The sequence below is a fragment of the Tupaia chinensis genome, unplaced genomic scaffold, assembly GCF_000334495.1.
Source record: "Tupaia chinensis unplaced genomic scaffold, TupChi_1.0 Scaffold000338_1, whole genome shotgun sequence".
Lineage (NCBI taxonomy): Eukaryota > Metazoa > Chordata > Mammalia > Scandentia > Tupaiidae > Tupaia > Tupaia belangeri.
The window spans coordinates 96499-120694 of record NW_006159832.1 but is presented as its reverse complement, the minus strand read 5'-3'; the positions used below and the strand labels follow the sequence as shown (position 1 = coordinate 120694).

Sequence of the window (24196 nt, the reverse complement as noted above, 5' to 3'; positions counted from 1 at the left end):
CCAACCCACCGGGTCCGGGACGCGAACCGCGGTCAACTACGTGGGAGTCCAGCGACATAGCCATTACGCTAACTGCTGGTTCCCCTATATGCTCATCTTTATGTCAGTACCACACCATCTTGATTTTTATAGCTTTGCAGTAGATTTTTTTATATTGGTGTTAGTCCACCAACTAACTAACTTTCTTTCTTTCTTTGAATGTTCTTTAGCCTTTTTGAATCCCTTCCATGTCCATATGAATTTTATGCCCCTCCTCCAAAAAAAAGTAAGGAAGGGCAACTGGGATTTGATTCAGATTATGTTGGATCTCTAGATTAATTAGGGGAGTATTACTGTATTAATAATGTTTAATCTTCCAGTTCATGAATGTGGATATATTTCCTTTTTTTTAGGTATTTAATTTCATTTGGTGATGTTTTGTAGTTTTCAGTGTACAAGTCTTATATTACCTAGGTTTAATTTATTCCTTAATTTCTTGTTCATTTTGTGTAAGTAAATTGTTTTCATAATTTCATTGTTTTCAGGATTGTCTCTTTTTAATTGTCTATTATTTCATGGTTGGGGAGGAAGGAGAGAGTAGTCTCTAATAAGATCTTCACTTTGTGATCTACCTTCAGCCTCATCCAGCCTGGATCTGACAGGCACATGTGTACCTGTTGTGTTCAATGATGTCCCAGGATGTAAAACCAGAACCCTCCCATGTGGGTCCAATAATGCAGAGGATTACATTACCTCTCTGCCACTACAGCTGGCCCCATAGTTTCATTTTTTTTTTAGTTTTTAGTTGCTAGTATTTAGAAATATAGATGATTTTTATATATTTGATCTTACATCCTACAGTTATGCCAGACTTGTTTATTAGCTTTAAGTATTTATGTGGTGTCACATCATCTGTAGATGGAGATAGTTTTACTTCTTTTACAGTCTAGCTGCCTTTTATATCCTTTTCTTGCCTAGTTGCCTTGCCTAGAGCCTCAAGCTATATGTTGAATAGAGGAAGTGGCATGGCCAGCAGGTGGCATGGAGGATAAGGCAGCTGGATAACGCATGGCTGATTGTGTTGTTAGAGTCCCAGACCCAGTGGAATGAAAATCATACCAGGAGCAAAATCCCAAGAGGATAATGGAAGAAAAGAGATTGTGGGATGTCTTTCCTCTTTGGGGATGATTTCCTGCTTTCCCTTTCTCTTTCTCTGTCTCTCTTTGGCAAGTGCACATGCCCTGTAGTAAGCAAACAAACAAAAAACACAGCAAAAGAAAGTGGCAAGAGTAGATATCCTTATCTACTCACCCTATTATTGATCCCAGAGAGAAAAACTTTTACTGTATCATTGCTAAGTATAAATATAACTCCGAATTTTTTGCAGATACCTTTATCAAGTTGCAAGTTTCCCTCTTCCTTTTTTTTTTCACCATTATTCATTATTAAGATTTTGTCCAGTATGGGGCCAGCAGATGGCATGGTGGTTAAGAACACTAGACTCCCACATGGCTGACCACAGTTCAAGTCCTGGACCTGGTGTCTTGCTTGTTCACTTTCCCTCTCTCTCTTTCTCCACCACCACCTCTGGTTAGATTTAAATAAATAAATAAAGTTAAATAATTTTAAAACTTTTTTTTAAAAGATTTTGTCTAGTACATTTTTCTGCAATGACTGATCTTCATATGGTTTTTGTTTTTCATTGTTTTCATTCATATGATTGTTGTTTTTATTTGTTTGTTTATGTTTGCTAGAGGGCACATGTGCTCTCTAGAGAGAGACAGAGAGAGAGGGAAAGTGAGAAATCACTCTCCGGGAGGATGGCTACACCATAATCCTTTCTCTTCCATTCTCCCCTCAGGATTTTGAGCACACATGAACATGTGCCCAGAGTGTTTCCAGTCAATGAGGTCCAGTACTTGAACCATGCAGTTGGCCATATGGGATCCAGCTGCTTTAAATCCCCATTCTACCTGCTGGTCACATGATTGAATGCTTTCGTATGGTGAACCAACCTTGCATTTCTAGGGAAAATTCTGCTTGATCATGTTCTGTACATTGTCTTTTGTGCTGGATCAGTTTGCTAGTGTTTTAATTATTTTTTTATTTTGTATCTATATTTATATGGAACATTGGTCTGTAGTTTTTTGTTTTTTTTTTAATTTTAATATCAGGGCAATACTGTCATCAAAATGAGTTGAAATGTGTTTTTCCGTTTTTGAAGAACTTCTAATAAGGATTGGTATTAATTCTTCTTCAAACATTTGGTAGGGTGCCAGCATTTGGTGTGGTGGTTAAGGCACTGGACTCCCAGATGACCCACCATGGTTCAAGTACTGGACCAGGCAGCTTGAAAATCACACTGGGCACATGTGTTCATAAACAAAATCCTGAGAGAAGAATGGAGAAGAAAGGATTGCAGCCATCCACCTGGGGTGGGGGGGAGGTGATTTCTCACTTTCCCTCTGTCTGTGTGTCTCTCTCTAGCAAGTGCATGTGCCCAGTGGCAAAATATAAAAAAAAAAAATGGTATTAATATCATAGAATTTGCCAGTGAAGCTATCTGAGCCTGGCTACCTTGGCTGCCTTTTATTGTTGTTGTTATTATTATCATCATCATCATTATCATTATTTATTTAATTTCTTGTTATGTGTCCTTTTAGATTTTTTATTTCTTCTTGTGTCTGTTTCAGTAGTGTATGCCTTTCTATTTTTTTCCATATCACCTGGATAGTTAATTTGGCATACACTTGTTCATAGTATTGTATTATTATTCTTTTAATTTCTATAAGGTCAGTAGTAAGTTCTCTCTCTCTCTCTCTCTCTCTCTTCTCATCTTGGTCCATGTAGATTGAAGACTTGTTAATTTTCTTCATTTTTTCCCCAACCAACTCTTGATGTCATTTACTTTTCTCTGTTGTTTTTCTAGTCTCTATTTTATTTCCACTGTAATTTTTAAATTACTTCCTTCTACTTGCTTTGGGCTCAGATTGTTCTTTGTCTACTTTCTGTAGGTAGAAAATTAGATTGTGGAATTTGAAATCTTTCTTCTTTTCTAATTTAAGCATTTATAGTTGTAAATATTCTCCCAAGCCTGGCTTTATTAAGTTTGTTATGGTGTGCCTTTTTTTTTTCTCATTGATATTAAAGTACTCCTAATTTCCCTTGTGATTTATTTTATTCATTGGTTATTTAAGAGATTCTTAATTTCTACATCTTGCATGTGGAAAATTTCTTTTGGTTTTTGATATTTTTTTTAGTCTCTTGGTTGGAGAACATATTTTATATTATTTGAGTTATTTAAAATATCTTTAAAATAGATGTTCTTATTTTATATTGACAAAAAGAATAGAAATTGGTACACTTTTTCTGGAAGTTAATTCAACAGAATCTATCATATATGGAGCTGGCCCCATAGTGCAGAAGTTAAGTAACTGTGCACGGGGAGCTAGTTCAAATTCTGGCCCTGATGCCTTAAAAAAACATAACAGGTGCATATGCATATGTGCCCCAAATCCTATCAGGAAGGAGAAATGGAGGAAAATGGGTCCAGCTCCTTGACCTGGTAGTTAGGGTAGCTGGATCACACGTGACCAACTGTTCAGCTCATATCCCAGCCTCAGCAGCTTGTAAACTACTACAGGTGTATGTATGCATACCCACAATCCTGAAAGCAGGGAGAAATGGAAGAGAAGAGATTGTACCATAACCGTGCTCTATTGTGAGGTGCTTTCTCCCTCTCTCTACCTCTCTGTCTCCATTGCAGGTGAGCATATATACCCTCTGTCAAACAGGAAAAAACGTTATTGTTATAGGATCTAATACATGGTATATCCAGGAGAATATTAAATGTGCATTTAGAAAGAATGTGTAATTCTATTATTGGGTATAGTAGTCTATAAATATATGCATATTATTGGGACCAGCAGTTGGCATAATGGCTACGTGCCAGACTCTCATGTAGTCGACCGTGATTCCAGTCCCGGACCCAGTGGCTTATACTCCTGCCAGATGCGTGTGTGTGTGCCCAAGACCCCGAGAGGAGATTGGAAGAGAAAGGATTGCAGCATGGCCATCCCCCCTGGGGGAGTGATTTCTCGCTATCTGTCTCTCTTTCTCTCTTTTTGGTGAGTGCATGTGCCCTATAGCAAAACCGTTTCCAAAATATATACATACATATATATACACACACACACACACATATATGTATATATATATTTTATATATATATTTACATATATATATATATATATATTTATAAAATATGGACTTATACTCCATGACTTTCTGCATCCTGGAGTGCACAAAGAATCCAGTCATTAGGAACAGCACAGAGATCTTCAGTTAGTCTTTTTTTTTTTTTTTTTCCTAACTACACACTCTTCTCGCTTGTGTTTTTATTCCTCTTTGCTACTAACTGAAACACATCCGTGTGCACCAGTACTGCCAGGTCTGCAGGGGGCATATGGAGTCCTAGCCATGCAACCAACTCAACAGAGTCTAGCCCCAGTAGGGAGGCCCCGCAAGAGATGACCTGTACTGGCTGCAGGAAGTCTGTGCTGCTGCTCAGGAGGATAGGGCCAATCATAGCCATAGCTGCAGGTATAGCTGCAGCCTCAACATTCGGTGTCCCCAGGCCTAGCAGCTGCAGGAAGAGCAACTGCAAAGACATAATCGCCTCTGTTCCCAACCCCACATCACACCTTTTAGGATATACAATTACTTAGTATCTGTCAAATAAAAATCTAAAAACTGATACATATACACTTATATATTTATATTTACATATACATTCATTTAAATAAGTACTTTTTAATTGAACACATGTGTGCTCCTTTAATTAACTATATTAGAGAATATCTTTGGCATATAGAGATATATTTCATTTTTGTAATATATGTATAAAATAATAATTTATAGTAGACGTCCAGTAATTTATGTAACTCATCTTTTATTGATGAATATGAGGTCTTGAATTTCAATCAGAAATAGTATGTATAACATTGAGTTCCTATATACTTTACCTTTTGCAGATATGTAAGTCTTTTCATTGGTTTAAATTCAAAAGTAAACTAATTCAAAGGATTTATATGTTTAAATCTGTTTATTCATTTACATTTATTTAAGAGGGCATGTGTGTTTGCTAGAGAGAGAAAGCACCTCCCAACGGAGCATGGTCAAACCACCACCCTTTTTCCTTCATTTCTCCTTTCTGGTAGGATTTGGGGCACATATGCATATGTACCTGTTGCGGTTTTTAAGCCGTCAGGGCCAGAATTTGAACTAGGTCCCTGTGCACAGTTGCTTAACCTCTGCACTGTGGGGCCCGAGATAGATAGATACTGTCGAACTAACTTCCCGAAAAAGTATACCAGTTTCTCTTTTTTTATTGAGATAAAATATCACACCTATGTCCCAATATTTTATGCATAATATAATGGATTAGTCTTTTTTTGGTAAGAGACTTTTTTTTGCCTTAGAGCACATGTGCCCACCAGGGAGGTAGAAAGAGAGGGAAAGTGAGAAATCATCCCCCAGGAGAGATGGCCATGCCACAGTTCCTCCTCTTCCACTCTCTTCCTGGGACCTTGGACACTCACACACGTTATTAGTGTGAGTTTCAAGCCACCAGGTTCAGGACTCCAACTATGGTTGGCTATGTGGGAGTCCAGCGATGTAACCACTACGCCATCTGCTGGCTCCCGAGTCATTCATCTTTTTAATATTTCCTACTTTGTAGGTGAAAAATAATACTACCTTCATTTGTATTTCCCTGATTTTTAGTCACTTTGAACTTTCTTCTACAGAACACGAAGAGCCAAACTGACCTTTATTTTGTATATCCCGTGTCTTTTTTTTGTTTATTAATTGCCTATATAGGATCATTGCTCATTTTCCATTGAAAAGCTGAGCGTTAAATATATACGGTCACTAGGTGTCACTATAAACCCATTTGTTGGATTCGTTCTGGGTTAAAAGCAGACCATATGACAACTAATAAAATTCTGACATGTCCTTTGAATGCTAGCAATTTTTATATAGAAGAAAAAAGAAATACAGAGAAACTAGAGGATTTTTACAGACTAGTGGAGGGATCCATACAACCCTAAGCTCCATTATTTCTAATCATAATGTTCATATCTATATTCTTTTTAATTTTTCAGTTTCTTTATTAGTCCCTAACTTGGATAATTTAGTGTGTGTTAAAAACCCTCCACTACTATGGTAGCGGAGCTCTTTTATTGTCTCGTGCACACACACGCATAAAAGCTGTGTGTATACTTACACACTTGTACACAGGGGGACTTCAAAAAGTTCATGATGGCGTCTCTCTTTTTGAAATTTATTTATTTATTTCTTGAGTGAGAGAGAGAAAAACAGACAGTGTCTCCAAAAGATTGTTAACACTACCATCCACCGATAGCCTCTGGCTGCTAGGGTGCTACTGTGGTTTCTATTGGCTCTTGAATAGCAGCTATTTGGAAATGAAGGTTAAAGAGGTGGTTCTGTTTTAGGGATATATCTCATAACTCTGTTCTTGACCACTAGATGGGGGAATAATGTTACCTTTTTACATTTGTGAAGAAAAATAGGTATCTATCATTGGAAGCTGCTTTGCTACAGGGTAGATTTTAATTAAATACCTGGTAAATATGTTTGTCTTCTGTTTATTTGCTTCATGAAAGAGTAGACGAACGAAGGAAACAGGCACATTTGACAAGGTCTTGTCATACCAGGATCCTCTTCTCTCAACCTTCCAACTAGTTAGAATCTTGGACATAAGCACCTGGTATATTTCAGGTTGACTTGAGATCTGATCCCCTAGTCACACAGGTGGCATCCACACTAAAGATCAGGACTCTATTGCCTACACCAGAGTGGCTGGGTGGAAGCCTGGTTTTAATGTAGTGGCTTCAATATTTTGCTAAGTAAGCTAAGTAAGCACACATTGTTTGCATACATAGAGAGTATCATCATTTAGGACCACTTATTTCTTCACTGTACAAAAATAATAGTTAAACCCAAGTAGATTGAATACAGGAAGTGTCTTTCTATGCATGTTTACATCTTGTCACTCTGATAAATACATTGTTGGAAAGCTTATTTTCAAAGGTGATAGGACATTTATTTTACAACAGTTGCATCTGTGTCATGTACACATTTTATTAGATTGAATCAAGCCTCCACAAACCACTAACTGGAAAGGATACTTATTAGTTTTGTAAATATTGGGAAATTATTTCTGTGAGCCTCAATTTCCTCTGCTGTGAAATAGAACAAAATAGTAGTATTGGGGCTGGCAGGTGGCATGGTGGTTGGTGGTGCTAGACTCCCACATGGCCAACTGTGGTTCGAGTCCCAGACCTGGCAGCTTGCTTTCTCACTTCCTTTCTCTCTTTCTCTCACTCACTCTCTGTGTCCCTCTCTGGTCTGAATAAATAAAGTTAAATAAAATAATTCTTTTTTTTTAAAAAGAAAACAGTAGTATTAATATATACCTATGAGAGTTGGTGTGAGAGTTTTTTGGAGCTGGCCGAACTTTATCATCGTGATTTATAATTTTTCATTTTCTTATTTTTATAAGTTTATTTGAGAAAATAAACTTTATTTTTATAAGTTTATTAATAAATTTTTGTAAGTTTCTTCTGAGATAAAACAAAATGGGGGGATGGGCAGAGAAAGAGAAGCAGCACCCTCAACAGGGCCTTGAGCCCACAGTCCACTCCAACCGCATCCCACCCTGGATTGTGTGTGCCCAGTGTGCTCAGGGAGGTTTCCTGATGTGAACCCAGTATCCTCCCATATAGGTCAGCCTCCCAGAGTGTCATGTTTTACTGCCGCATCAACGTCTACCCACCAGTGGTTATCATTTTAATGATACATATATGATAATATGATTGTCAGGTTCTCTTCATCTGTATCTTTTGTCCAGATGCATTCCCACTACCTTTTGCTCTTTTGTAGCTTGTAATGGTAAATAGGTATTATCTTGCTTAAGAAAAAATTGATTAAACCTACTCAGGATGGACATTGGTTATTAAAGGCCTTTCAAAGAGGCAAACTAAGAAACATTTTCCTTCTCATTCTCTTCACCCTTCCTGCCATTTTTCTATCTTGTTCATGAGATCCAGTATTCTGACCATTCCATTAACTACAGGCTTTCTACAGGTGGTAATAGGTTTGTTTTTTTTAAGATCAGCTTTATAAAAATATGATTTACATGAACTAAAATGTATCTTTTAAGTGTACGGTCACACTGAGCTTTGGCAAATATATTGATGTATGCCCATGTCTCCACCACCACAACAACATATGGGGCATTTTTGTCAGCCAGGAAGTTTTCTTGTGTCCATTTGCAGTCAGCTTCCTTGCCCCTATTTCCACCCCAGAGCAGTCACTAATCTGGTTTTTATTATTGGAAAATTAACGTCACCTATTCTAGGATTTCATATACACGGACTCATCTAGTACATACTATATTTTGCCTGGCTTCTTTCAGTTATGGTGATGTTTCTGAGATTTATATCTACATCGTTTTTTATAGGAGTAGCCCCATTTCCTTTTTATAGCTGTGTAGTATTCTAGTGCATGTACAAACTACAGCACGTTCATCCATTCACCAGTTGATGGATATCTGGGTAGTTGTTGGTTTTTTATTATGAATAACCAAAATTACTGCGGACAATCACATTGGTATCATTTTTATGTTTTCACTTCTCTTGGGTCATTACCCAGACTTCTCCAAGTTGGTTTTGTCACTTTTCATTCTTTTTTTTTTTTTTTTTTTTGCTATGAGGCATGTGTGCTCTCCGGAAAGACGGAGACAGAGAGACAGAAAGCAAGAAATCACCCCCCAGGGGGGATGGCCACGCCTCAGTGCCTTCTCCTCCATTCTCCTCTCTGAATCTTGGGCATGCACGCACAAGTGCCTGGCGCGAGTTTAAGCCAGGGTCCAGGACTCAAACTGTGGTCGACTACATGGGAGTCCAGAGATATAGCCATTACGCCAACTGCTGGTCCCAGTCGCTTTTCATTCTCATCAGTCAGGCATGCATAGATGTTCCCCTTGCTCTACATCTTTACTTGGAATTTATCTATCTTTTGAATTTTAGCCATTCTAAGATGTATATAGTGAAATCTTTTTTTCAAAACAATGTTTTCAGATCTAATTTATGTACAATTTGCTCATTTAAAGTGTACAGTTCAGTGGTTTCAAATTTATTCAGTTATGCAATCATCACCACAATTTTGAAACATTTCATTATCTCAGAATAAAACCTTGTGCTTTGCAGCAGTCACTTCCCAGACCCCCTCACCTCCCCAGCCAGTGGCAACTATTCATCTACTTTATATAGACTTTTCTGTTCTGGCCATTTCACATACATGGGATCATATAATATATGGTCTTTGTTTCTGGCTTTTTCTTAGTATAATGTTTTTAAGGTCCATTCATATATATCAGTTTTATTCATTTTTATTATCAAATAATGTATAATTGAATAGATATACACACATACAAACATGCATTCATGGTAGAGAGAAGAACTTGGCTAGCTTATGGTCTGATGGTTAAGTGAGCTGAATTCCACATGGCCAATTGTGTAGTTTGCGTCCTAGACCAGACCCAAGAGCTTGAGAAATACACCATGCACATATGCATTTGTGCCTAAAACCCTTAAAGAAGGGAGAAACAGAGAAGGGATTGCAGTGTGATCGTGCCCCATGGGGGGTGCTTTTTTGCTCTCCCTTTTTCTCTCCTTCTCTATCTCTGGTGAGTGCACATGCCCTCTAGCAAATTAAAAAGAGAAACAGAGAGAAGAACCAAAATGGCAAAGCTTAATATGAAAAACAGTGGTCTCTTTGCTGACCTTATTTTTAACCCCTAATTTCTCTTCTCTAGAGGCAGCCCCTTTCAACACATGTCACTGTATCTCTATGTTGTCTAACTACTACTGCCCTGATTTTTCAGTTTTGGACATTATCTAATGACTTTCTGATAGGGAAGTGAGAATGCAGTTTCTCACTATCCCTCTCTTGGGATACTTCATATCAACATATATATATCTGCTATTTTCACCAATACACACACAGTCTTTTTTTGCTCTTTACTCCAGTATATGGCATGTATTTTGCTTAAATCAGTAGTTTGTGTTTATGTTATTATGATTCTGAAAGTTCTTTTTAGCTGAATTTCAAAATGTATCGTAAATATATTTTCTTTTATGCAAAATTTGTTTTCCTACTTGGCCTGCTGTCTGTAAGTCCAAAGCTACTCAGCTTCAGTTGTCTAAATACTGACCCAGTGTTTTTGCTTTGGTGCAGTTGTGAAGTCTCACTGTCTCTTTTCAGGTATCCAGGCTGTAGGCTGCTCTCCACTCCTGCCCATTCTCGTTATGTGAATGCACCTTATGCATTTGAGTCCTGCTGAGTGAGGTTTGAGGAAAGCATCTGGTCATTCCTTGTCTCTTCCCTGTCCCAACTCTCAGGCATGGGTTTCCGTTTTCTTTATTTGTTTGCCTTTTCAGTTCCCCAGACAGCTCTTATCTAGTCTCTATTTTTGTTGGTTTACGCCTTTTTGTTTTCCTTTACTGTCATCTTATTGAACTTTTTGGAGGACAGGAAAAAAGCATGTTGTACTCGGTTCACCAGATTTAACCAACAGTCAAAAACGTTATGTTTATTGCCCAAGTAAGACTAGCTTTAGAATCCCCTGCCCTCCACTCCCCACTGCCTTTGCTGAAATGTTTAGCATATCCTACCTACCTCAGTCATTGCAGTAGCCCCTGACTAGTCTCTTTGCCCTTAGTGTCATTGTCCTGAAACTGAACCTTTAGGTGCCCAGTTCATGGATGCTCATTTGCTTGGCAAATAGAACCCCCAAGGATGACCTGACTTCTTTCTTTGTCACTAGTCTTCCTAGCTGATGTTTATTCATTCAGTCATACAGTGTATATTTTTCAAAAAATACCATGCTGTTTACGCCATCGTGCTTTTGTCTGTGCTCTTCCTCCAGATGGAAGAGCTCCCTCCTCCCAGTTTTGCTTCCTCATCAGAATCTGATGACTGTCTCCAACTCCATTAAGCCCTTTTTTTGTTCCTCTTCTATTGATTAGGTCGTTGGGAAAAGCATGGCTTTTTTTTTTTTTATGTTTTTCTGTGCAAAAATGCATTGTGACTTTCCCAACCACACAATAGTTTTACTTCTGTTGTTAAAATTATTGCACTAGATCCTTTTTTTAAAATTTTTTTTTACTTTTTTTCGCAAGTTTCTTTCTTGTCTGGCTTAGTAGAAGATTTGTTTTCTCATATCTGCTTCTGCATTCAGTTTATTGAGAGTGCACATGTGAATTAGCTTCTAAAATCTCCACTGTATATTCATTATAGAATGAGAAATAAAAAAGGAAAATAACATGTTTGTATTACCATAAAAATAGCTTTGACTTTCCATACTCTCAAACAGGTACCAAGAATGTGAAGGGTCTTCTGATTCAAGTGAAATTTGCTATCCTAGTGGTAACTACTGTTGTCATTTAACCTATAGAGCATACTGTGCCGTACTGACATTGATTGATTGATTGATTGATTGATTGATTGGAGAGGTTTTTGCCATAGGGCGCATGAGCTTGCAAGAAGGACAGAGAGATAGAAAGCGAGAAATCACCCCCCAGGGGGGATGGCCATTCTATAATACCTTCTCTTCCATTCTCCTCTCGGGATCCTGGACATGCATGCACACGTGTCTGGTGTGAGTTTAAGCCACCGGATCCAGGACTTGAACCGTGGTTGACTACATGGGAATCCAGTGACATAGCCATTACGCCAACTGCTGGTCCCCATACAGACATTTCTGAAGCTTCCTTTTCATTCTTGATATATTTCATAGTGCTTTCTATGTCAGTATGATTGTATTCATTTAATTATTTTTAAATAATTGATTTGTATATTAGGTATTTAACAGTGATGGTTTTATGAAATGTAGTTGAGATTGGTTAGGAACCGTACCATAAAAAGACTTAAACAGCAGTTAAGTGTGATGATTTGTAAACATGGAAGTAATTGAAAGTTTTTGATCCAAGTTTGGGAGGTGAGTAAAATGTTTTAAGATTAATAGTTCAGAAATATATAAATGAATTTAAAAAAGAGAAATGATGGGACCAGAGATCATCTTGAAAATCATTGGATTGTTTAGAATTGGATGACTGAATGCTTAGAAGGAAGAAATCAAAATACAAAAGGTTGAATAACATAAAGGGAGGAGAACTGGCAGGGTGTGAGGACAGACAGATATGCAGGGAGGAGGCCTGACTATGAGCAGCTGGGATTACACACCTGGCTCTCTAGGGTGATTGTGATATCTTGACAGAAACACACATAAATAGAACAACCCAGTTATGGAGGAGGAATAGGCTCTCTGGCCTGAGTTTCTTTAGATCCTTTCAACCTCTGAAATTTTATAGCCTGTTTACTCTTAAATTATATATTAAATAGCATCTGCTTATAATTTCAGATCTGTAACACACTTCTACCTTTATGAATGCATGTCATGTACTCATATGAGACTGTTGCATAAAATTGTGAAAATGTTGCATAAAAATTGTGCTTCCTTTCCCTCCTTCTTACTTCTACTCTGACACTTAAGAAAACACCATGGAGAGAAGATTTTAAAGTTTAATTTACATTGACTTTTGCATTTGTTATTAAATGTACTTACTTTAAAATGTTTGTTGAAATGACTTGTGCATGGATTTTCTTTAAGTTGCTGATATATATGCAGATTTAGTGTTGTATAAATGTAATAGAAATAAATAATCATTAGACTACTGCAATTTAATTATACAGATGCAAGACAGCTGGAGCACACATTGATGAATCATTATTCCCTGCAGCTAATACTAAGGAACACTTACCAAGCTTAATGAAGAAAAAAGTAAGTATGTAATTTCAGTGTAGAAAGTGGCAATTATGAATTTATTTATTCTTTTTTTAATTCCTAGAAGATAAAACTTTTAGCAGTGTATTTAAGAATGGTATTAAATATGCTGATGATATTTATTCTTTTCATGTAGCATTTTTTAAGAAGTTTTAGATATTATTTTATCCTATGAATATGTTTATGTAATTTCTAAGAATGAATGAGACTATGGTTGGTCCCAGAAAAAGTCAGTATTGCTAAGAGACCAACAAAACTCAGGTGCTTTGGTAATAACTTCAGAATTAGGTTATGTCTATAGTAAAATACCTTTATTCTCTTTAACCCAGAAATCTTCAAAGTCCAAAGCATGTATAGCTAAGTGTACAAACTCCTGGGACCCATGGTTACAAAGCAGCCATTAATTAGTACATTTCATTTTGTGCAGATACTTTAGTGAAAACAGTGCAGGCTGGTTCTAAGACCATTGAAATTAACCTACCAACACATCTTTGACATAATTTACTTATCTATATTGTTGACTTTCTGTCAGCTATACTAGAGTACAGCACCTTGATAGCAAGGATCTTTCTAGGTTGCAGGACCACACTTGACTCATAATGACATTTTTGCTAATGAACAAGTGTATACTAAGTGAATGGTTAAAAGAAGTTCTTTAAGACCAGAACAAAAGAAGTTAGAATAGGTACTTGGAAAGCAAATTTGAACTGGTAGTTTTGAAAAACCGAAAGACATTTAGATAGATTTAAATTTCTCTGGGTCCTTTAAAAAATAGCTTAGATATAGAAGTAGGAGTAGGTGAAGTCGATGGAAAGTTCAGTTTTGTATTTGTGCTGATGACTGGGCTAAAGTTAGGGAGTTAATGGGTAACTCCAAAGAAGAGAAAGTAGTGGGTAAGGCTAAGAATGTGTAGTGTATTTTAAAAGAGACATTCTCTTTGGTAGTTTAAAATAATTGCTTTTATGTTTTGCTATTATGTCATGATATGAGAAGAAGATGACATGAGAATAGCAAGAAATGGGAAGTTCTTAGTTTTTACCAAGAACTATATAGAAAAGAAGAATGTCAGGATCCTGAAAATGTGCAGAAAACATAGTTATGTAGTATAGAGCTTTTTATTCAGTCTTATTTTTTTAAATAATTCCATTAAAAAATACTTATTGCCAACTCATATATAGTACAAAAAACACCTATTTTAGAAGTTTTTATAAGAGGACCAGCCCCATGGCTAATGGTTCTGTCTTGTCTATCTCTCTTTCCTTTTTGTAAGCACCTGTAAAATTAAAAAAAAAAAGCTTTTATTAATGATGTTATAAAATATAAATTTTTGTGAAAGGACTTTTTTCTTTCTTAAACAATTCTAATACAGCATTACTTATTTTTCTGTCCTTTCTGTACAGCGAAAGTGCATGCAGCCGAAAGATTTTATTGCTAAAACTCCAGAAAATGATAAAAGACTTCAAAAAAAAATTGAGAAAATGACTAAAGAGCTACAAAGGCAAAAAACAACTCTAGGTAAGCCAAGAAATATACTCCCTTGCGCTTTTGTTCATACATCTTGTTTAATGTTCCTGATGACTGGTAGCATTCAGGATGAGATAGCTAATAAAGCCTTACAGTAGTTTTAGGCTGGGAAAGAGAAAATAAAATATAAGTTGCCTATAGCAAACTTGAATAAGAGTCATGGTCAAGCCGTGCTTTTAGCTAATTGACCACAAAGTCTTAACTGTTCATCAGATTGCTGACAGATTTTTATTTTCAAGTGTGATTATAGAAGAAAAGCAAACTTTACTAATAAACCTGACTGAAATAAGTCTGTATTTATTTCTTTAGAGATTCATAGATTTAAATCTGTGATGGAGTAGAATTAAGTAGAACAATAGCTCTCATACTGCCACTACATAATTTTCCAAAAATTTATCATTTGCTTCCACACTCAGTCATCTGATCGTCTCTGTTGGGGTGTGCGGGTTCTTCCCCCACAAAGCTACCCTAACTGTGGTCTTTCTACCTATTCAAGCCAGAAACATGGAATTACCCTTGACATATCTTTCCCCTTGACACTACACCTATAAAACCATGACCCCATTCCTGTAATAATTGTGTGACTCCTATACTTCTCGTTCTCTTACTCCCAGTTTTCATCATCTTTCCTGTAGCATTACAGCTGCTGCTTAACCAGGCTTTCTGCTCCATCGTGTCCTTACCATCCATCTATGCTTTAGTTAGAATGATGTAAATCTTAGAGCTTGACAGCCCACCCTGTTTTAAAGTTCCCTGGTATCATTTCAAGAAGTACTTAGGGGATTAGCAGTTAGCGTAGTGGCTATGTTGCTGGACTCCCATGTAGTCAACCATGGTTCGAGTCCCAGACCCAGCGGCTTAAACTCATGCCGGGCTCATGTGTGTGCATGCTCAAGATCCCAAGAGGAGAATGGAGGAGAAGGGATTGTGGTGTGGCAATCCCTCCCGGGCTGAGGGGGGCGGTGGGCGGGTGATTTCTTGCTTTCTGTCTCTCTCTGTCTTTTTGGCGAGCGCACATACCCTATAGCAAAACAACCTCTCCAAAAAAAAAAAAAAAAGAAGACAAACTATTTAGGATAAAATAATATAATATAAATATATATATATATACACATACATATATTTATATTATTTATATATTATAAATATATTTATATATATGTTAAGTTTATTGAGAGAGAGCAAAGGATGGAGGGCTGGAGGAACGGAGAGAAAAGGAGAAAGACAGATAGACAGGGACCCCTACTGGATCGTGTCCTATCCCTGTCTTCCCTCTAGCTCTCAAGCCACCAGAACAAACCACAGTCATACCCAGTATATTCACATTGACTCACAAACCAGACTTGGCTCAGCATTGTGCAAAGGTGCCCTACTGACAGCACCGCCAGAAATCCTCTATGTAATATGTCCTGTAACCTAGTAGGACCCATATCTGGTCTCTTCCTGTAGCCTCAGGTCAACATCTCACCACTTTCCTATAATTCTTTATACTTTTGCTACTTTGACCTTATATCTTATATTAGTGATAGTGTATTTGAAAAGAATACAACAAAATGGGAATGTAGATATAAATTTTTCCCTTTTTAGACCAAATGTGTACCTTAATAGAAATTGCCTGTTAAAAACTACCAATATCTCAATAGAAGAATGGAAGAGAAGGGATTGTGGTGTGACCATCCCCGCTGCGTGATGATTTCTTGCTTTCTGTCTCTCAGTCTCTCTCTGTCTCTCCAGCGAGCACATGTACCCTATAGCAAAAACCTCTCTTAAAATAAATAAATAAATATACCTACAGCTATTAAGTATTCATGAGTCAACTAATATAGTTCTGTGTATTGTCAGAACTATAGTGAGGGTTGTCCGGGTCTAAGAGTTGCAAAGGAAAAGATATTGAATGATTCTTGGTATTTTATTATTGGGGTGAGGGCAGAATGGCAAAATCCTGAAGGTCTCTGAGTATATGCAAGGTATACTCCAGAAAAATGTAAAACTTTGTACCCACACAAAACAAGCCCATAATTTTATGATTCAGCGAACAATCTGATCCCATTTTATACAGTCAAGTTCACGTTTGGGTCTGGGAGTGGTGATTAGTTGGAGCAGTTTCTAAAACCTGGGGTAAAAACCCCATTTGGGAACCAAATTACATTCTGTATTCTGGATTTCTTCTTTTACTAGATATGTGATTTTTTAGTAAGTTATTTAACTTCTTTATCTCAATTTCTTTTGTCTTTAAATGGTGATACTGGTACCTAATATTTTGGATTTGGGGACACTTAGATAAGATAATGCATGCATTGTGCTTAATACAATGTCTGGCACATCGTAATAGCTCAATAAATAATTGCTTCAGCTGTGGTTGTAGCGTCATCGATTGTGTAGGTGGTGGTAGAGTATTAGTACTAGTAGGTAATGATATCGAGAAGACAGGATATCTATGAAGATGGAAGGGTGGGTATTCCTTATAAGGAATCATGTTGTTGAAGTATGTAGGCTTTTTTTATTTTTAATTTAAGATTGCATTTTTTTTTATTTTCAGATAATGATATACCTGTTCTCTTTTTCGAATCCAATGGTTCATTGGTATATAGTCCCACAACTAAAATTTATAGTACTCACCACAGCACAATGGAAAAGAGGCTCCAGGAAATGAAGGATAAAAGAGAAAATCTTTCCCCTACATGTAAGTGATTATAGCTTGTAAATATAGCTTATAAAATAAAAATTATCCAAATGGGTAAATGAAATATGATAAGTATTTTTTTTCTTTATCTAGATACGTCTGTTAATGTTTCCTTATTATAACAGATCTTGGCCTATTCAGGGCAGACTTTGTTAATATTTTCTTCCATAAAGTCTTATGCTTTATTAAGATTTTTGAAGCACATGTGGGATATAGAGGATTCTCTATGTTTAAAATCCTCTTTTTGTAGCTTCTTTGTAATTTCTAATATCTTCAGAATTTTTTTGAAAAATTTAATTAATTGGTCCTCTATTTTGAAGAAATTTGTATTATATTAATGTATCTAGTGCATTTACTTTCTCTGTGTTCTTTATCTTTGAAGTTAAAGATATTTTTTAATACTTTGTAAAGATTGAGTACATTTTAATAAAGCACTTAACAGTGTAGTTAATAATAAAAATTCATTTTGATTCCCATATAATTCTACTTCTCTATCCCAGTGTAACCTGTATTTTAAGTTGATCTGATTTTCTGGTCTCTTTAAGTTTCTCACATGTCTATATTACAGGTGTGGTTTCTGTGTGGAGTTGTAATTTCTCTTTTATGTATTATTTTTAACTTTTTTTGTTTGTTTTGGGGTTTTTTGTTTGTTTGTTTTACTTATAGAGTATCCTGGAGGTTTTTTGTTTTTAGGTCAGTAGGTGAGAGCTGGCCTCTTTATTTAAGATGCTATAAAGTACTCTGTAGTTTTGATATTGAATCATGTGTTGATGTGTATTTTTTTCCCCAGTTTTTCTTTATTAGAAATAGTGTTGTAGTTTTTATTCTTTTCTTACTACATATTTGCTTTCTTTTGGTTTGCTAAAACAGAAAGAGAAAGGAAAAGTGAGAAATCACTCCCCAGGCAGGGATAGCCACACTGAGGTCCTTTCTCCTCCCTTTTTCTCTCAGGGTTTTGGGCACTCACACACAGGTTCCCAGAATGTTTCTTTCGCCACCACCAGGTCTTAGACTCGAATCATGCAGTTGACTGTGTGGGATCCAGTCACTCCAACTACCAGGCCACTTGCTGACCCTGTTCTTGTTTTTTATTTAACCACTTTTCTTTCTATGGACATAAAGATTTTCCCCTGATTTTTTTTTTTTTTTAATTTTGCTAAAGGTGCATGCTCTTACTGGAGAGAGAGAGAGAGAGAGGGAAAGTGAGAAAGCACCCCCTCCCCGGGGGGGAGTGGCCATTGCACAATTCCTTCTCTATTCTCTCTTAGAATTTTGGGCACACATACCTGGTGTGTTTTTCAAGCTGCCAAGTCTGGGACTCAACCCAAACAAATGGCCATGTAGTTAGGATCCAACTGCCTCAACCACCGTGCTACCAACTAGCCCCTCCCCTATTTTTAATTATAACCCCTACATGCATCTACATACATTTTTATATTCTTGCATACTTCAAGCATTTCAATTATGTTCATAAAAATAGGATTTAAAATTTTCGATGTGGGCAAATTATCCTTCAAAAAGGTTAGGCCATTTTATTATTCACTGCTATTTTACAAGACTGCCAGTTTCTCCATACTTGTAAGACTGAATTGTATTAGCCTTTCATTGTTTTTCGTTCTGAAAAACAAAAACTAGATTTCTTTGTTTAATTTGTTTTTTATTATTAATAATGTCAAATGTCTTTTCATATTATTGGCTATGACTTACTGAGTATGTGAATTTTATATTCCTTATCCATCTACCTATTATATTTTTTCTTTGCTGTGCTTATAAGAGGTTTTTTTAAAGAATTATTTTATTCAACTTTATTCACTTTTTTTGTTGTTTATTTGACCAGAGAAACAAAGAGAATGAAAAAGTGAGAGAGCAAGCCACCAGGTCTGGGACTCAAAACAGAGCCTTGTGGGAGTCCATCATTCCTAACTACCACATTACCAGCTGGCCCCAGAGAGCTTTTTTTAAGTTTAGATATTTAAGCTTTTTTGAATTTTTGATACGTGACACAAAATGGGCACCTGTTATCAGTTAAGATTAATTTTGAGTGCATATAACAAAGAAACACAAAAACCAATAGCTTTGTTAAATTAAATAACATTCTATTTCTCTGTCAAGAAGACAAGTTCAGGGACCAGCAGATGGTGTTATTGTTACGTTGCTGGACTCCCATGTAGTTGATCGCAGTTTAAGTTCCGGACCCAGCAGATTAAAACTCAAACCAGGTACAAGTGCATGCGTGCCCAAAATCCCAAGAGGAGACTGGAGGAGAAGGGACTGTGGTGTGGGTATCCTCCTTGGAGGAAATCACTAAGAAATCACTACTTTCTGTCTCTCTGTTTAGTGCACACGCCCTGTAGCAAAAACCTCTCAACAACAACAACCAAAAAAAAGGTCAGTAGTAGGCTGTCAGATCTGGGAAGGCACTCCTTGTTACCTTTAAGAACCTAGATTCTTGGGGCTGGCAGGGGTGTGGTGGCTGAGGGTGCTGGACTCCCATATGGCTGACCAAGGTTTAAGTCCTGGACTTGGAGGCTTACATTCTCATTTATTCTCCCTCCCTTTCTGTCTCTCTCTCTCTCTCTATCTCTCTCTCTCTTTCTCTCTGTCCCTCTGGTCAAATTAAAATATAAACCAATTAAATAAATAAATAAAGTTAAATCAAATCATTCTTAAAAAAAAATCTATAGATTCCAGGCTGGCCCCATAGCTTAGTGGTTAAGGGAGCTGGGTTTCATATGCCCAACCACAGTTTGAATCCTGAACCTGGTGGCTAGAAAAACATGCCTGGCTTGTGTACATGTATGACCAGAATCCTGGCATGATGGAGAAATGAAGGAGAAGGGATTGCTATATGACCATGCTCCTTGGGGAGTGGTACTTTCTCCCTCTTTCTCATCCTTCCATCTCTGGCAAGCACACACACCCTCTGGCAATTAAAACAAACAAACAAAAACATCAGACCAGCAGGCAGCATAGTGATTAAGACGTTGGATTCCCACATGACTGACTGCAGTTTGAATCCTGGGCTTAAAAATCACATGGGCATGTGTACGTTTGTGTCCAAAATCTCAGGAGGAGAATGGAGGAAAAGGGATTGCAGTGTGGCCATCCCCACCACCCCCGCCACCTCCTACCTGCTCAGTAGATGAATTTTCACTTTTCCTCTTTCTTTCTCCAGTGAGCACACACACCCTATGGCAAAACCAATTTAAAAAAAAAAAAAAAATCTGTTTTTATCTTTATGGTTTGCCTCCTGGGGTGCCTGGCTTTTGTTCTAAAATGTGTGTCTCTTGCAGCTGAGCCAGAGAGTGTCCTGTAACAGCCTTACCAGACATCCCTCCCAACATTCCTGCCTAATTCCATTCTCAGGGACCTTAGTCCTATGGTCATTCATGATTACAAGCAAGACTGAAAATTTAGTCTTTGTGAGGATGCATTTCTGCACTAAGATCAGAGTTCTGTTTTTAAGAGGAAGCGGAGAATGGATATTGAGATAGATAATTAGCGGTGTCTAAACTATTTGGACATCCAAACTGTTTCAATGTGTAGTTAAGTATATAAACAAATTTGCCTTAAATTATTTATTCTGTTATTTTGCAGCATTATTTCTGCCATTTAACTGCATCTAGCACAGTTTAAAACTCAACTCCTGAAAGTTTTATCTGTGTGCTTACCTTTCTTACCTTGGCTTATTCTCTTTTTTACAATTGTTTGATCAAGTTTCCTCCAAAAAGTATCCTTTTGAGTCTCTTTACAAAAAGCTTTTGTACAAGACCCAAACATTTCCTTTGTTTCTTATACGTTGTATACACGGCCTTTGAAGATAATATCTATGACCTTATTTGTTAAATTATTGATATCCTGGATGTCTTCTGTGGAATCTCTGGTATTTCTCTTTTTTTTTTTTTTTTAAGAGAGATTTTTGCCATAGGGTACATGTGCAAGCCAGAGCGATGCAGAGAGACATACAGCTAGAAATCACCACCTCCCCAGAGGGGGATGATCATGCCTCAATCCCTTCTCCTCCATTCTCCTCTCAAGATTTTGGGCACACATGCATATGCGTCCAGCATGAGTTTTAAGCCACCAGATCTGGAACTCAAACCACAGTTGAATTTGTGGGAATTCTGCGATGTAACCATTATGCAATCTGCTGATCCTGAGTTCCAGTATTAATTAACCTTAGCACTATTTACATTTTGGGCTCAATAATTTGGTTGTGGGCACTGTTCTGTGCTGGTAGTATTTTAATAGAAACCCTCACCTCTTCCCACTGTATAGCAATAACTTACTACCAGTAACTTACCTACCCTACCTTGCTTGTGATATCTAAAATGTTCCTAGGCCTTACTAAATATCTGTTGAGAGCCCATATCACTCCTGATTGTTGCTCATAACATGCAGGTGTCTGGAAAGTAATAATGTTTTTTTCTTTCTTTTTCTTTTTAAGAATCATTTATTTAACATTATTTATTATTATTATTAGGGTTTTTTTGTTTTGTTTGTTTGTTTGTTTTGCTATAGGTTATGTGTACTCACCAGCTAGAGAGAAAGAGAAAAAGTGAGAATGCAAGTTAGTAGGTCTGGGAATCGAACTACAGTCAGCCATGTGAGAGTCCAGCATCTTAACCACCATGCCACCTGCTGGCCCCAAAAACCCAATAGTTACCTCTATAATTTGAACAGTGAACCACTTGAAGAAAAAGCCATGATTATCAAACAGAAAAATTAAGTGACAATTTTTATTTAACTTTCTTAAGCTTCTGATTAGATTGAGGCGAGTTGACTTTTCATTTACGATTTGACATTTATGATTCTCTGACTTAATTCTATTTTTAATGATATGATTTATGTGGTTTTTAAAATAAGTTTATTTCTTTCATGAGTAAGAGAGACAGACAACCCTCAACAGTGCCACAGCATAATCCCCTTGCACCCAGCCCTCCTAGCCAACCAGGATCCAGGGCACACGTGCTTGGTATGCACTTCGTGACCAGGGAACTGAATCCATTGTCTTTATATGGATCCAACATCACTTGAGTAGTGCATTACTGATGTACCACCAAACTGGCATTGTAGGTTATTTTTTATAATTCTCATCCTCTGTAACAGAGTTAACTAAGTAAGTTTTTGTGTACTTTTGGTTCTCTATTAAGTCTGGAATATACAATGTAAGGAATACGTTGATGTATGTGTTATATATGAGAATAAAATGGGTATACTTATTGTTGGCCTTATCTACTAAAAAATGTTGACATTACATTAACTGAAATGTTTTCTGTTTTCAGCTTCCCAAATGATTGACCAGTCTCATGATAGTCCAGATAACACTCTGTGTGAAGCATCTTTGAACATTTCACATGATACTTTGTGCTCAGGTAAAATTACTATTTTCTTTGCTGTTATCTATTTAAGTTTTGAGAACTGTATGGTTTTCTTATTTGGAATTTCATGTAGCCATTTCAATGAGTTGAACAATTAGTTAAATCTAGAAGTCATAAGTTTCCACTTGAAATTTGTTATTATAATAAAATCAAAGCATGGGACCAGCAGATGGCATAGTGGTTACTTCTCTGAATTCCCACGTGGCCGACTGCTGTTCAAGTCCTGTACCCAATAGCTTGAAAATCATGCCAGGCATGTGTGCATGTGTGCCCAAGATCCCTGGAGGAGAATGGAGAAGGGATTGCAATGTGACCATCCCCCGGTGGGGGGTGATTTCTCACATTCCCTTTCACTGCATCTCTGTCTGTCTCTCTCTCTCCCCTGTGAGCACACACACCCTCAGTCAAAAACCTCTTTTAAAAACAACAAAAAATCAAAGAATGTTAAACTTCTTTTTGGTTATTTATAGGTTTTATCCTAGGCATTTACTATAGAATCAGTTGTTCATTGTTTATAAATTCTAATCATCTTATACAACCTGACCTATATGCAGTTTAAACTGTATAGTAGTGAGTCTCCAACCTTTTGACACCAGGGACCAGTTTCATCCAGTTTTTCCATGGACCAGGAAAGTGAAGGGGAGATAGTTGAGGATGATTCAAACACATTATATTTATAATCCTTTTTATTTTTATTGTTATCACATTGTAATATATAATGAAATAATTATACAACTCACCATAATGCAGAATCAGTGGGTCCCCTAAACTTATTTTTCAACTAGATGGTCCAGTTTGGGGGTCATGGAAGACAGTGACACCAGAAGTGTATTGCTTGTGTCCAGTCTACTCCATAATCTCATTTTGGTTGCTGTCACTGCAGAAAACCCTGCTTCATATAGGATATTGGAAATGGAAGCAGGCTTTTCAGTGCTTTTGTAGCAATCTCAGTATATTCTGCATTGACCTTAATCCAGAACATGTGGAGATTTGAAGTTGTCTCAACTACACTTGAAGACCACTGCCATTTGTGATCTCAGGCAGTTGATCTTTTTCTAGCATGGACAAAGTTGACTCACTCAGCTTATTCATAAAGGGGTCACAGATTCATTCCTTCCCAGTGTGGGAGTCATTTGTGGTTGGGAAGTAATGCTCAAACTCTTTTTTTCTTTCTTTTTTTTTTTTTTGGAGAGGTTTTTTCGCTATAGGGCGCGTGCGCTCGCCAGACAGAGAGAGACATAGAGACAGAAAGCGAGAAATCACCCCCCAGGGGGGATGGTCACGCCGCAATCCCTTCTCCTCCATTCTCCTCTGGGGATCTTGGGCACGCACGCACACGCGCCTGGCGTGAGTTTTAAGCCACCAGGTCCGGGACGCGAACCGTGGTCGACTACGTGGGAGTCCAGTGACATAGCCATTACGCTAACTGCTGGTTCCCATGCTCAAACTCTTTTGAAAGCTGAAATAGGTGGACATGCACCAGCTTGAAGGAAAAAAAAAAAAAAAAAAAGTCCTGGATCAGTCTCTTTCAAAATCTCTGCTAATCTTTCAAACATGTTAAATAAATAAATAAATAAATAAAACCCATATTCACTTGTCACATCACCACCGTAATTCCACTTTGTCTTTGAATACAGATACTTTTTCTGCCTATTTGGACACAGTTGTTCTCCCCTGATGTGACAGATTTTGTTCAGC

At 37.2% G+C, this 24196-nt stretch overlaps 1 protein-coding gene across 3 annotated transcripts in view; it reads left to right on the top strand.

Moving 5' to 3' along the window:
- LOC102473143 (microcephalin) overlaps positions 1–24196 on the top strand; it is a gene marked incomplete at its 3' end in the record, with an annotated part of 112273 nt that overhangs the window by 14288 nt on the left and 73789 nt on the right. For all 3 annotated transcript variants that reach the window (XM_027773311.1, XM_006152152.3, XM_014589199.2), the window contains 4 exon segments: positions 12820–12907; positions 14311–14425; positions 16974–17117; positions 22403–22492. In XM_027773311.1, coding sequence (XP_027629112.1) covers positions 12820–12907; positions 14311–14425; positions 16974–17117; positions 22403–22492 — 437 coding nt within the window.